At 35.5% G+C, this 15,754-nt stretch overlaps 1 protein-coding gene across 2 annotated transcripts in view; it reads right to left on the minus strand.

The window, feature by feature from the left end:
* The window catches only part of Kpna5 (karyopherin subunit alpha 5), a 51,569-nt gene that overhangs the window by 23,084 nt on the left and 12,731 nt on the right, over positions 1 to 15,754 (minus strand). For both annotated transcript variants that reach the window (XM_035440354.1, XM_027402108.2), the window contains exons 2-7: positions 14,589 to 14,722; positions 12,925 to 13,026; positions 12,696 to 12,795; positions 6,834 to 6,928; positions 4,140 to 4,271; positions 2,437 to 2,525 (exon numbers count right to left, since the gene is read on the minus strand). In XM_035440354.1, the coding sequence (XP_035296245.1) occupies positions 2,437 to 2,525; positions 4,140 to 4,271; positions 6,834 to 6,928; positions 12,696 to 12,795; positions 12,925 to 13,026; positions 14,589 to 14,722 (652 nt within the window). The remainder of the gene's footprint in view (positions 1 to 2,436; positions 2,526 to 4,139; positions 4,272 to 6,833; positions 6,929 to 12,695; positions 12,796 to 12,924; positions 13,027 to 14,588; positions 14,723 to 15,754) is intronic.

Below are 15,754 nucleotides of genomic sequence, written 5' to 3' on the forward strand. Positions count from 1 at the left end.
GTAAGACAAAAATATAGAGAATATCCATGGGTCATAATCAACCCTACCAATATATGCATAATGGAAATATAAAATGAAGAGAAGAAACAGCAGAAGAATATTTGTATCAGCAAACCAAGAGCAAAAACTCTAAGAAAAATAAACTGAAAGAAATCCATATTAGGACACATAGTCAAATTCTCAAAGGCCTAATACCAGATGTGAAATACCCAATGTATAGAGACAAGGAGCCTGTCATGTGTACAAAGGCTCACTGGTGATTTTGTTAACAGTTGTTTTCTAATTAACTATTAAGAAGGAGGACAGAGGTAACGGGGGTGATATATTTATAGTACTGAAATTAAAAGAGTCACCCAACACATCAACACATCACTAATCAGCATTCCTTTGTCAAAGCTTCAGGAGAAAGCAGGGACTCCTTGTCAATTTGATGTCAAGGAAGGACATCAATGGTTGGTTTGTTTCACATGATTGGCTAAAGGAAATCTTTCAGGCTGAAATAAAAAGCCAATCAAGAATAGCTAAAACCACACAAATAAGGAACATTACTAAAGATCATGACATATGTAAATGAGCAAGAAGCTTTTCCCTATGTGACTTAAAGACAAACATAGCAATAGAACACAATGTATAATGATATGATTTGTGGCAATAACAACAATCAAAAGCAGAGCAGAGTTTTGGATAAGTTTTTAAACTAAATCAATGAAAGTTCCAGACAAATTGTTGTTAGTTTAGGATGATAATTATTTTACTTCAAATAATCAAAAGGAAAACAACGTTATGCAACTTGAAGCCAATCAAGCAAAAAACTCAGTCAGAATGGGCTCATAACAAGTGACTCCCTCTGGCTTCACTACTGAATACTAAGGAGAATTAAGAAAGAATTCAGTATTTCTCAAGCACTTTGAAGTCTATCTGGACAATGTCACCCTCAAAGCAAAGTCGAGGACATCACAACAAACCTACAGATTACAGTAGTGATCTAACTACTAACAATTCAGTGGCCTGCAAGCAACTGGTTCTTAATTAAGCTTAACTGTATGAAGTCATGCCAAGAAATCATTTCTGTGTTGTTGTTTATTAGAATAAAGGGCTGCAAACTAGTCTAGATGTTTCAATTTAGTCTATTTAATTCCTCCCCTGAAAAGGATGGAAAATGCCACAATGATAGTTCTTTCTTTCTTCTAATCATCTCTTTGATTAGCTTTTTTTCTTTTATACTTGTCACTGACATTTAACCTAAAGATCCTTTCAGTGAATGTTAATTATCCTGTATAAAGAATCTCTCTTTCAAACAATTTTCTTACATTATAGTGTAATGCATTTTTAAATGTCAAGGAGTAAATACCCTCAGCAGTTAAGAGAACTCACTGCTCTTCCAGAGTTCAGTTCCCAGCCCCATCTCAGGTGGCTCACAAGCACTGTAACTCCAGTGCTACAAACTCTGACACCCTCTTCTGTCGTCAGGCACCTGCACTCACATGAACGTACACCCAACAGACACATAAATACAGATACATCTTTTAAGTAAAGCAGCCAGAGAAGAAGTTACTACTTGCTCAGTAACTGTAAGTAAAAAGTAACTTTCAAGCACTAAAACAAAAATCTCTTATGGTCATTGTTCTGTGGACATTTCAAAATCAAATACAATATTCTGCAGAGATCATAAATATGCAATTTGTTTAAGTATTGAAGACTCCATTTTATGAGGCCCTGGAAAGACAGCACAGTGGCTAAGAGCATTTGCTGTTCTTGCAGAGGACCCGAGTTCAGATCCTAGTTCACAACTTCCTATATATAACTAGTTTCAGGCATCTGACACCCTCCTTTGGCCTCCATGGACAACTGCAGTCATGTATACACACCCCTATCCCCAAATACACACACAATATATACATAATATTTCTAATCTTAAAAAAGATGTTCATGCTATGGACCACTTAAATGTTATTATATTATCAAGTAGTATATGTCCTTTTTAGAATTATTTTCGCACTGAAGGCATCAAGTAAGTGATGACTACTAATAAGTACAGATTTAGAGACCATAGAAGACCCTGTGTGCGTGCATGCTTGTGTTTCAAGAAAGGGTTCTCTGTGTAGCACTGACTGTCCTGGAGCTTGTCTGTAGACCAGGCTGGCCTCAAATTCACAGTCATCTACCTGCCTCTGCCTCTCAAGTGCAGGGATTAAAGGCGTGCACCACCACTTCCTGGCATCATAAAGGTCATTTTATAAAGAGTACAAATTGATTTTTTTTTTTCTGATTTTACCTACTCTTTCAGTAACTTTAGGCGTGGGAAACCATAAGTAAAAACTGCAAAATAAAATATTGTTTGAAAATTTAACTGTTATATAGAAATGGAGGAGTATATACCTTTCTTTCCAAATGTAAAATTAACTTAATTATGACAAACTGAAACAAAATACTTACTCTAAAAGAGGTGGAAGTATCTCACAATTCAAAACAAAATCCCTGCATTCTGCATTGTCACCAGCAATGTTACCAAGTGCCCACACAGCCTGAGAAAAATAAAACAGACAATGGTTTTCAAGAACATGTGAAAAAACAAAGGCAAGGAAATGGGAAAGAAAAGGAAAATTTTAAATGAAATGTTGTAATAGTAGATCATAAGAAAAGGGCACTTAAAAAGTTTCCCTTACATTCTAGTGAACTCTCAATACTATTCAAAGAGCTGAAGGAGTCTATTTTGAATCTACCAAGAGAGACAAACTATATCTAGCAAAATTTTTAATTGCTTATAAATTTGCTCCCCTGCCAAGAAATCTTCTAGCTACAATGGTACTGATTGTTGAATGAGAGAGAAAAATACATAGACAAAGTATAAATAATAACTAAGATGAGAATTAGATTATCACTAATAATTTAAGATTAATCAGTTTAATATAATTTTAAAAGTAAATGGCAGTAAATTTTAATTATATAAAGAACTACACAAATGAAAATTACCATTTTATCATAGTCTCACTGAATGTTTTCAACTGGGAAGTCTTATTTTAGAATTTAAAACATGAATTATTATTTTTAACCTCTACTTGAAACCTAAGATTAAAATTAAAAAAAAAAAAGTTGAAAATAAGACGAGGAAAAAATACTTTAAAGACAATTTTTACTAACTGAAATAATGTTATCAAGAGGGGGGCAGATGTGGTGATGTGTGCCTTTTTTCCCAGACAGCACCTAGGAGGCAGAGGCTTGATGTCAGCCAAGGGTACATAGTAAGACCCTGTCAACCTGTCCTTAAAATAAAAGTATTCTCTCTCTCTGTTGATGAAGCAATATACACATTATCATTTTTATATTCTTTGACAGGGTAGTCCCTTTACCTTAATAAAATAACCAGGTAACCCAGAATCACATAAAAAACAATACACAATGATGTTCACAACTATATTATTAACACTAGTAAGCTAGAAATAGCAAATGTACAATTAAGGACTAGATAATGAATTATTAAAAAATATGAGTTTGTGTTAGATAACTGGTAACATATTTTTGGAGGAGTAACCTCATTAAGAAAACTTTCCAATGTTAGTGGTTATGTGGACACAAAATTTCATGAAACTAAATGATGAATGGAATAGGATATCAACAGATGAACTTATATAGCACAAACAAAGTACCCAAACCCTGGGTTTCTTTGGATGATCTATTTAATCATGTTATCAAATTTTTCCTTTTGGAAGAAAGCTTTGAAAATTTACTACTTAAATATATTAAAAATGATTCCATTTAGCGTAGTACAATTATTTTCAAAAGAAACAATAAAATGTTCCCTGTACATGCAGAGAATAAGTCAGAGCATCCCAGATGAAAGCCTTGCAGCCACCACGGTGCCCTCAGTGCACTCGTTTTATGTCTCACTAAGCTCTTTAATAAATAGAAACAGTGGATTCTATGCTGAGACCATTCTCATCAAAAACTCGGAATTATGGCTAAAGCAGTTCATTCTTACCCACTTCAAATCTAAGACTGAAGAAAAAAATTAATGTATTTTAAATAAATGTTAGGCCAATTAAAAATAAAGTTGAAGTAGAGGTCAAAATTACAAGCAGTATTTTCTAGAGAAAATTAAAATCTCTATATAGAGTGTGCTGCACAAGTGAGAAACTTACCTGTTCCTGCACATCTTCATGCTCTGAAGTGAGGAGTTTGATGAAAATTGGAACAGCTCCAGTTTCAATCACCACCTTGGTATGCAGAAAAGTTCCAGATGCTATATTAGTCAATGCCCAGGCAGCTTCAAACTAAGGAAAGAAAAGAGATGAATGAAAACATATAGGAAATGTCACAGAGGAGGAGGAAGAATAGAGGAAAAAAACGAAACTTGAAAGGAGGCTGACTTATGATTATGAAAAAACATTGAGAAATTAGGTTTACAGATGGAAACCTTATTTAAGAAAACAAAAGATTCTTCAGATTTTACAAACGAATACCAAGAAGGAGCATATTTTACAATGCCAAAAATACATAATACAAGTTAATTTAACTCCTAATGTTTATAAATTCAAAAAGGTATTCTAAAGCAAACTGCTCAAAAATAAATGAGATATACTTACAGAGTGGAATAATCATAAATGCTATTTGCTTCCTGGGGGATCATGTCACCCCAACCTCATTTAAGAACTTGAAAATTAGAATGCCAAGCACTTAGGTATTTATTCAAAATGAAGGTTTTATTATTAACAGAGGTGGGACTAAAGTTTGCTAATTTTTCATACAACAGAACCTCTCAAGAAAAAAAAAACAAAAAACAAACCCAAGGATATAATTTGTATTTAACATCAATGTAACATCAGTTGTAAATAAGGAAACAAATGGAAATAGAAAGCAACTACAAGTTTACAAATTTCTCCTTGATGCCCCCTAAGACAATGCATTATTGATGACTGGAACGCATTAGTAAAGTCACAAACCTACTGAAGAACTGGGGGAAAAATGGAATGCACAGCTATGATTTTAAAAGCAGGAGAAGCTGGAGTGATGGCTCAGTGGTGAAAAGCATGTATGCTTTTACAGGGAATCCATGTTTGATTCCCAGCACCAAAATATGGGGGCTTAAATTGCCTTTAACTCCAGATGTAATGCCTCTGACCTCTGAGACACTGGCACTCTTGTGCAACATATCCATGTGCATAAACAACTGTATTGTGTGGCAGTAACGGCAATTGTTTTGATTTGTTACAAATGTAAAATAGCTGTATATTCATTTGAAGTTCCCCAGCTTTTAAAAGCCTCATATATCTTCTTCACATGTTTTAAAATGTGTGCATGCCTAACAAAATGGTCTGCAGAACAACATGTCCCACAGTAACCTAGTCTGAACTTGACTAATGGTCTGGACTAGCAGATTAATACCCACTTTGCTAACACTATGGAGCTATTCCCAAATTGCAGTGGCAAATTTCATTAGATTGAATAAAGATTTGAGTTCCCCATGTTCTTGCACACATGCCACACTGTTTACACCTGCTAAGCTCTCGTGAAATATTGCTTACTTCATCCCCAGTCAAACCGCTACATCCTCTGTGTTCCCAGAGCATTTCTTTCATAGCTCTGCTACAGTGCTAAGCACACTGTTTTACTTATTTCTTGGTATGTTTACCTTCTGCAAGGTAGCTGAACTTCTGTAAGCAGGAACAGTGTCTTAAGTTTGGACCTATAAAATCTTATATGTCTGGCTCTCAAGTTAGCACTCATTTTTTATTTATTTATGTCCATTCATTGCTTCTTTCCTTCACTGGGAGAGGCAAATAATAACAGATATCAGAGACCTGAATTTTAGTTTGTACTCACAGCTTCAATAAAGCAGAGACTAAAACCTATTACTTCAAATTCAAAATAACTGACCTGAATAAAGTAGCCTTTTCCTCAGAGACTCTGATTGGAAATTCTAGACAATTTTCTTTCACATTTACATGTATTACACATTCTTTTGCTTATGCCTAAAATGGGGGCCTTTCCCAAACTGCTCAGACAAGTAAGTGGACCACTACCCCCAACTGCAATTTCAACAACTGTGTCTCAGAAGTCCTTCACTATTTACAACAGCACTGATTTTAGATATAAGTTTTTTCCAATTCCTAAAATGTAAGTCTGACTCTAGAGTATACACTGACATCAAAGTAAGAGAGTATAATCTCTTTTTATAACATTAAAATGTTTGCAAACGCCACTAAATTATCATCAGTAGCAAACGATTTGGGAGATTTTAACAATATCAAAGTTCAGAGATAATTTTCTCTAGGAAAAAAATGTAACTTCGGCCATTTTTTTAAGATTATACCAAATTATTCTTAAAAAAAAAAAAAAGATAAGCTAAAAACATTTTAAGCAGTTGAGAACCAACAGAGTTGGATATGGTGGCTCATGCCTTTAACTCTACCACATTACCAGGGGCAGGCAGACCTTGGAGAATTTAAGGCTAGGGCTACATAGAAAGGAAGGAAGGAAGGAAGGAAGGAAGGAAGGAAGGAAGGAAGGAAGGAAGGAAGGAAGGAAGGAAGGGGAAAGTTTAATAATGAGATTAACACTTTAGTGTGAGTTTTCTAAAGAAAATAGTTAAAAAGGTTGACACCTATAGAATTTCATTAGTATTAACTGTGATTTTATGCTTCCCAAAGCATAAAATGTTCAATAAATAATTCCTAACAGAAACTAGCACTGTAGCCATGCCTTAGCCAAGAGTGATACCTGTTTTTTCTTTAATTGTCAAGTGCTTAATGAATGCTTAGTTAGCATGGGAGCCACTTCTGCCAGAAACTCAGTCATTTCTAGAAGGAGATTAAGAAGGAAAAGTTCAGACTCACTTGTAAAGTACAATTTTCATTTCTTTCAAGAAATTTCACGAATCTCTGTACAACTCCTGGTTTCTGTATAACTTGATCTATTGGTGGATTGGGCTCTAAGATGAAAAAAAGAAGGGTTGTTACATAAACACAGAATAACAAGGAACTGATCCCCGTTTCATGCCTCACGGTATCTTAGCTCCTTTTCCTTGTGCTGTGATAAAATATCCTGACAAAAGAACCTTAGAGAAGTCAGTTACAGTCCATCATAGCAGAGAAGTCACAGTAGCAGCAACTTGAAGCACCTGGTTCAAGAGAGAGCAACAAGCCTCCTCTGCTCAGTTCTCCTCTCCATTTGAACAGTCTACTGCTGCACAAGGGAATGGTGCTGAGGGCAGTGGGCAGGTCTCTCCATCTCAGTTAAGGTAATCAGGATAATCCCTCACAGGCATGCTCAGAGGCCGGTCTCCTAGGTGATCCTAGACTTTAACAAATTAGCAAGTAATGTAACTATCACAGGTGGCATAGGAAATAGTTTCCCTAGGTTTCACTGAGCTAAGTTTACACTCTTAGCTGGATGTAACTGCAGATGAATGTTCTCATTACTGGAGTACTTTCCACAAAACAAACTTTTTCATTAATGGTAATGACAGGAAATTAAAATATATTTCCTAATACAAAATATATTTAAGAGATCATCCTTACAAAATGGAAGAATTTGGGTCCAATACGCACAATACCAACTGAGAAAGTCCCCACTAAATCCTTACAGCACTAGCCTCGATTTCCAAGTATTTTCCTGCTGTGGGATAATTCTCTGTACACTGTGAATATGTATTATTCTCACTGGTTAATAATAAAGCTGATTTGGGCTATAGCAAGGCAGAATAAGGATAGGCGGGAAAGCCAAACTGAAAATACAGAGAGGAAGAAGGGTGGAGTCAGGAGATTTGAGCCAGCAGCCAGAGGAACAAGATGTACTACAGGATGGATAAAGCTATAAACCACCCGGCAAAATGTAGATTAACAGAAATGGGCTAATTTAAGTTGTAAGAGCTAGTTAGTAATAATCGTGAGCTCTAGGATTATTTTAATTATTTTGTAATTACTATCAGCATTTTTGTGACTATTTTTGGCCTGGCAAATGGGACAGAAAAGCTCTGCATCCATTTCCTTATCTGTCACTAACACTATCATTCATCTACCTGTCTCAGTCACTCAAGATTTTATTTTCTCACAACATTACTTATTATTTATAGAAATGCCATTAGATTATCTAAAAATCTTAAAAACTTTTCATGAAATGCAGACTTTTGAAAATTATAAATCCTCTTGCAATACATAAAATTCAAACAAATGTATTTCAAAAACAGAGCCTTCGGTAGCTTCTGGGTTGGTGTTCCTGTAAGTCTTCTTTCTGTCCTCATCCTAGGAATTTACCTATTACCTATTTTACCTAAATTCACTATTACCACTTATAATACTTCATAAACTTCCTTAACTGAAATCTTTTCACCTATGTTCCACCCCCATACTTTTGTGTGTCTATGAGATGCAGTTGTTTTTATAACTTTTTTTTAAATGAAGCATAGCCAAGCCACATAGACTGTCATGCTTAATTAGCTCACTCTCCCTCTGACTTTTGCACAGCTGACAAAATTACAACCTTTACATTTTTCAAGTGTTATGATAGTCCACACTTTTCAAAACATTCATCCTTCCCCCGTCAAACAAAACATCTACCTTTCAAATTATCAGAGTTTTAGGAATAGAGTTACCAGCTTCAACTTTTTTTTTTCTTTTTCTAGCAGAAAACTCTGAACTTTCCTGTTTTTTAAATTTAAAGGACAGAAATTCTGTGGGTTGTTTTAAGGACAGAAGTGATGAGATGGGAGATGGAAACATAGGATGTGTGGTTAGAAGGCAGTGAGAAATGGACACTGCACCGTCAGCCACATCAGTATCTACAGGTAAACACAGACACAGACCTGTCAGTTACATGAGAACACAAATGCAGTCTTCTCTGGCAAAGTTCAAAGCAACACTTTTTGTCATTCCATCTAAAAGAAGTTAAATAAGTGCACTAGAATTATCAGCTAATTTAACACATACCATGAGCTGTCATTAATATCACAGAACAATGGGCTGGAGAGATGGCTCAGAGGTTAAGAACACTGACTGTTCTTCCAGAGGTCCTGAGTTCAATTCCCAGCAACCACATGGTGGCTCACAACCATCCCTTATGAGATCTGGTGCCCTCTACTTGTGTGCAGATATACATGGAAGCAGAATAGAATGTTGTATACATAATAAATAAATTTAAAAAATCACAGAACAAAATAATAGTCTACATATGTTTACAAAGGTGATGAACTATCAGAAATAAGATTCATAGACACTTTGGCAATTTAAGCATGATCAAAAAAGAAAACTATATGCTTCAGCAGTGAAAATGAAGAGTAATTCAGAACAGAAAAACTTCAGGGAAATTTCTGTGAAACTGGAATTGAAGAAGTGTAACTGTGACTTACATTTACAAGAATGGCCATGATGGGGAAACAGATAAGGGGATTTTAGCAAAAGGTTATTATCTGACTTGAATCCATGCTAGATTTAATGCTAGGCTAGGCAGCAGCCAGTGGCATACATAAGTCTGCCTAGTGGCAAGTTAGAATACTACTTAGTGATGAAGAAATACATGTTTCCTGCTGTTTTTGCTTACAGTTCTACTTAGAACTACTTTCCATGTTTTCTACACTGACAGATTAAGTAAAAATATAGTAAGTCAATATTCTTCAAGCCCAAATACATTTGGCAGGAATTCATGTCAATCATTAAAAAAAGAAAAAACAAAAAAATTTATAACCCGTTTTATGCCTAACCTAGGCTAACAAATCCAACTATTAAGAAGAAACAATGAAAAATGATTGTTTGACATAATAAAGTTTAATAGAAACAAGACAGTTTGAATAATTACAGAAAATAGTCTTACAGTCTTACCAAACAACAACAACAAAATTTTTAAAAAGCCAGGCAGTGTTGGCCCACGCCTTTAATCCCAGCACTTGGGAGGCAGAGGCAGGCAGAACTCTGTGAGTTCAAGATCAGCCTGGTCTACAAGAGATAGTTCCAGAACAGCCTCTAAAGCTACACAGGGAAACCCTCTCTTGAAAAACCAGAAACAAACAAACAAAAAAGTCTCAATTCAGATAATGATGCCACAGATAATATATATATTAAATGTCTTCTAATTACATTCTTAAAGAATCAAAATAAATTCAATGATAACAAACATGTCAAAAAATAATTGAGAGCAACTTTAAAATTCAAAATTCTCAAATATTCTACATAACTACAGAAATCCTATCAATTAGATAGGATACTATGTATGTGTCAAAAACAAATCTTGAAAAGGAATAAAATGAAAAAACTTGAATGAAGCAAAATAAACATCAACTGCAAAACCATACTACAATGCAGGGATAAAAAGAAGTCATTCTTAGACAAGCAGTGGTGGCGCACACCTTTAATCCAGCACTCAGAGGCAGAGGCAGGTAGACATCTGTGAGTTCGAGACCAGCCTGGTCTACAAAGCTACACAGAGAAACCCTGTCTTGAAAAATGAAAAAAAAAAAAAGTCATTCTTGACTGATTATTTCTGAAAATTGCTAGAAGATGAAGAATGATATACAAAAGTTAAATGTATTTATAAAAAGTAAATTCTATTTGGTAATTTTTCTTTTATTAAATGTTTTTACACTTATCTTATGTGGTGTGTATATATATGTTCACAAATGACTGCATTCTACTGCTCAAGTGTGGAGAACAGAGGGCAACTTTCAGGAGAAGAGTCAGTTTTCTCCTTCAAGCATACAGGTTCTAGGGATCAAGCTCAGGTCACAGTTTGGTGGCAAACACCTTTACCCTCTGAGTGCTCCTGTGGGCCCCTACTTTATAACTGCTTATAATACACTTACTCTTAGTACATATGAGAGCAAAGACAAAAAGCATTAGTGTAAGGATAACTCTTTCTGCCAAGAGGCCCAAGCCCCAGTCACATAGGCACCCAAAGTAACACACAGAGAACTATATTAGGTATAATGCTGCTGGCCAATGACTAGGGTTTCTTAGTTGCTAGCTCAGTCTTAATTATCAACCATAACTACTAACCTACATATTTTATAAGAACTTATCGGACACCAGAGGCAGGCATCTTCTCTTGCTGGGATCACATGGTGGCTCCACAAAGAAGAGAGGAGGAGGAAGAGATCGATTTCCCGCTTGTCCCTGTTTATATTGTGTCTGCCTGCTATGTCACTTCCTGCCTGGATCACAAGACTTCTCTTTACTACATTTCCCAGAATCCTCTTCAATGCCTAGTCCCACCTATCTTGCTTCCCTATTGGCCAACAGTGCTTGATGGGGAATGTACTTCTTTGTATGTTTATGTTATTGATTATTGAATAAAATACTGTTTGGCCAATGAGACAGCAAGTTAGACAGGATTAGGGGTCAAAGAGGATTCTGGGAAATGTAGTAGAGAAGTGGTGATCCAGGCAGGAAGTGACAAGCAAGGAGACTCATATTTAAGCAAAGGAAACAGGAAGTGTCCCTTTTTCCCCTTCCTCCTCCAGCGGCACCATGTGAGCCACCGGCAAGAGAGGGTGCCAGCAAAAGGCATCCTCTATAAGATAAGTCTTATAAAATATATAGATTTATGATAATTACAGATGAGAAATCCTAGTCATTGGCCAACCAGCTTTGAACCTAATACAAGTCTCTCTGTATATTAATTTGGGCCCTAACTCCGGCGGGTGGCTGGCGTAGAGAGCACACGTGGCGGTGGGGCTTAGCAGCTTTTAGCGGAAAGATTTATCGTAACAAGTGCTTTATTAAACAACCAATAAGATAAACGTACACAGAAGCACTTCCCTCATCACCTTAGAATCCATGCTGATGAAACCACAGGTTTCATTACCTCCTAACCTAGTAAATGTCATCTTTCTTAGGAAATTAAAGCAAGTGATCCAGGGTCATCTGCTAAATCTTAACAGTTTTAAAATTCCTTACAATTCAAATTACCAATTCTATAAATTACACATATGAAACAATACTAATATTAACTGGATAAATAAACTGGCCAGATGAACTACAAATGGTCAGTACATAATGAAAGAACTGGGTATATCTGAACTCCCAACACCTGGGAAAGTGAGGCAGGAAGATGGAGCATTTGGGCCCAATCTTAGCTACACGGTAAACCTAGCCTCCTCCAAGTCAAAACTGAATAAACAAAAAGTTTCTAAACAAAAATTTCTATAAAGGATTATAGCCTTATTTATTGGCAACAAAATTATTTTTATATTTGCTTCTTTTATATTTGTTTCTATATTTGATTCTTCTGCAATGTTTTTATTTTTATAATATAATTTTTAAAAGATGATATTTCAAAATACTTTTTTTTTTTTTGACAGGATCTCTATGCAGCCCTGGCTTGGAACTCAATGTGTAGACCAGGCTGGATTTGGATTCCAACTCACAGAGATCTGCCTGCCTCTGTCTCCCAAATGCTGGGATTAAAGGTAAATACAACCAAGCTGGGTGCTGAGGCAGGTGAGCCTACCTGTATGAGTTGCTGCCCAGCTTGACTCACCCAGTGAGCTCTAAGCTATCTGATGGTAGACAGAGAGACTCTCTCTCAAAGACAAAAAGCAAAATGAAACAAAAGAGCATATACCACACCAGGTCAAACTATATTTTAAAGAGAAATTAAGACCTGTCTCTGTCAAAAAAGGGGGGTGGGGAAATGTCTCAAAATTTTAAAACAGATAAATCTCTCCCATAAAATTGTGATACCAAATAGACACTGGAACTAAGTCTTGCCTTTAGACAGCAGCTTTCTGAATTTCTGTGTTGCTGCTAGCTGCTGTTCAGCATTGCTAGAGAACACCATCTGAATCATATCTGCAGTGATCACATCTTCCTAAAACACAAAAATAAAATTAACACACAAACATTTCACGTGAATATTATTCATATTACATGCTGTAAATACTGTCTCTGAAATGTCATGAGGCATAATACAAACCAAAACACATTTTGCACAGTATACCTCTGGAATGGGTACAGTGGAACTGATATCTGGGTCCTGGATGGGACTCTCCAGCATACAGTCATCATTTCTGGGCAAAGAGACATTTCTGCGTTTGAACAACTGCAACAAAGAGAAATTATTTTATTTTCCAAAACATTCAACTGTCATAGGATTCATATGAGCAAACAAACTGGTTTTTATAATTCAAAATATTAAACAGACATTTATATTTTATAGGACCTGAAAAAGCATATATTTCTTTATTCAATTACTAACTGTTGAAGAATTTTTCTAAGAAAATCTTTACTATGGGGTGGAGAGATGGTGCAGTGGTTAAAAGTGCATACAGCTCTTTCAGAAGGCCAGAGTTAGAGTCTCAGCACCACAGTTGGATCCCCAGTGCCCAGCTTGGATAAATTGTATCCATCTATACCTCCAGCTCTGGGGCATCTGAAACTTCTGACTGCTCTGGGCAACTGCACTCATGCACACATGTCCTCACACAGACATACACATATACACATAATAAATTTAAAAAATCTTAAAAAAGAAAATACTGATTTGAAAAGTGAATCACACAGTACAACTAGCACGCTACACAGTTAATATAGCCAGTTAACAAGCACTAGAAGCTGGGTGTGCTGGTGCATGCTTAGAATCCTAGTACCTTAGGTAGAGGCAGGAGGATCTACACTCAAGGCCATCCTCAGCTATAAGAAAATCTGAGATCAGCTTGGGCTACATGAGACACTGTCTAAGCAAAATTAAAAAAAAAAAAAAAAGCAATAGGAGAAAATTCCCAGGAAAAATAGCCCTATACTTGTTAATTCCATTATTAATAAGAATAAGAAGATGAAACAACCAAAAAAGCACTTTATGCTTTGATGACTAAATTAATACAGCTCTCCTTCATTCTATACACACTTTTTTTAGTCCACAGGTTTTTTGTTTGTTTGTCTGTCTGTTTTTTTGATATAAGTCCCGCAAGCTACTGCAGACAGGAGCTGAAAAACCGTAATTATATTTCTAAGCAGGCTTTCTTAGACTTTTTTGAATAATCCCTTTCATACATCATTTTTAGTTTGCTATTGTATGGACTACTTACTTATTTATTATTATTTGTTATTGTAAGGACTACTTATTTATAAATATTTCCAAATCTACATTGGAATAAAAAGTGCTGAGAAGTACTCTCTTATATGACTTTATATTCTTTTTTTTTGACTTTATATTCTTTATGTTGCATATGCAAAGTATAAATAGAGGCTATGAAATATAGAAATATATTAGGAAATATAGAAAGCATAAAATGAAAACATAGAAAGATGACTCACTCTAATTACCTTCCAACTTACAAAATACACAAATATAATATGTTTTCTAGGGACAAATTCTATGCTGAAAACTGGAGGGGATCTAAACTACTCAAGGGTAATCATTTTTAGCAGTGGCAAGAAATATGGTAACAAAATGTTTATTAGCACAATTAGTAACTAAAACAGTACAAGATTCTAATTAATGAATTTACAGAGACTTAATTAAAGGATAGAATTAGTAAATCAATTTGTCAAACATTTAACATTTAAAACTTGCTAAAATACAGAAATGATAATTAAACTTGCAAACTTGCACAAGAGGTACAGATTGCCACTAAGCAAAACTGAGTATCTAAGAACACCCACCTGTTCTTCCCTTTTTTGTTTTCGAAGTTGTATTCCTTCTTCTTCTCTCCGCCTTCGCATCTCTTGAGGATTTAAGGCTTTGTTCTTATAACTTTTCATTCTGTAATTATCCTTCCCTGGACTAGCCATTGAATCTTAGGAGAAGAAAACAGACAGTCATAACTCTCAACATAAGAGGCTTAGTATAGGCAACTAAATTTAAACTCGATAGATTACACTAGACCAAAAATACATTCTCTCATTCCTCTATCATATTGGAGAAAAAAATGACCAAATATTTCAGTATTTATTTCTTAGTCTTAGCACATTGCCTGATGCCTTAAAGACCACTTGAGACCCTAGCAACTTACTTTGAAAAAAAAAAAAAAAAAAAAAAAAGGTTTCTTTAGCTCACAGGTCTGGAGGCCAGGAAGATGCTAGCAGATGCCCCACTTGTGATGGAGACTCAGGCTAATTCATACACAGCAGAGAAGCAGAAAGGCAAAGCCAATGGGCGTTTGTAGAAGAGATAAAGTTGCTGACCCAAGGGGCTTCTATACTGGCAATAAAATTTGGACACAAAATTTGGAACAAATCACATCTAAGTCTAGCAATAATAAATGAGTAACAAATTTGGGTCTAAAAACACTCATCACCCTTATTTCACAGAGTCCAAGACTGAACAGCTTTACCCTTTGTGGCTTGTTAACATTTCTGGCCGACATACATCTTTCAATCACTGTCAGGAAACGAACTGTCTGGGTAAAAGAAACTTCTGAATTATACTGCTGGCAAAACCAGGAAACAGCCAGTATTATACAGCCCATTTTCAATAAAATATGGTGTTAGCACCAATAAGCACACTTAAAGTATTTGTTGGAGTCTGGCTTCTTTCAATTTAGACACTGTCGAGGTCATGAAGGTCATTATGTTATGTCTATATTATCATTTTCAGTTCTCTATTATAATTAGTTCTTTTGAAGCAATGAAATGTTTGTACATTTTATTTCTAAAGTTCTATTACAAATGTATTTCAAAATAGCAACACAAAGTCAAGGGTGGTGGCACATGCCTTTAACTCCAACACTTGGGAAACAGAGACAGTTGGATCTCTGTCAGTTCAAGGCCAACCTGATCTACATTGAGAGTTCTAGGCCACAGAGAGGTACACAGTGAGATCCTGTCTC

This window comes from Cricetulus griseus, chromosome 2 (assembly GCF_003668045.3).
Source record: "Cricetulus griseus strain 17A/GY chromosome 2, alternate assembly CriGri-PICRH-1.0, whole genome shotgun sequence".
NCBI lineage: Eukaryota > Metazoa > Chordata > Mammalia > Rodentia > Cricetidae > Cricetulus > Cricetulus griseus.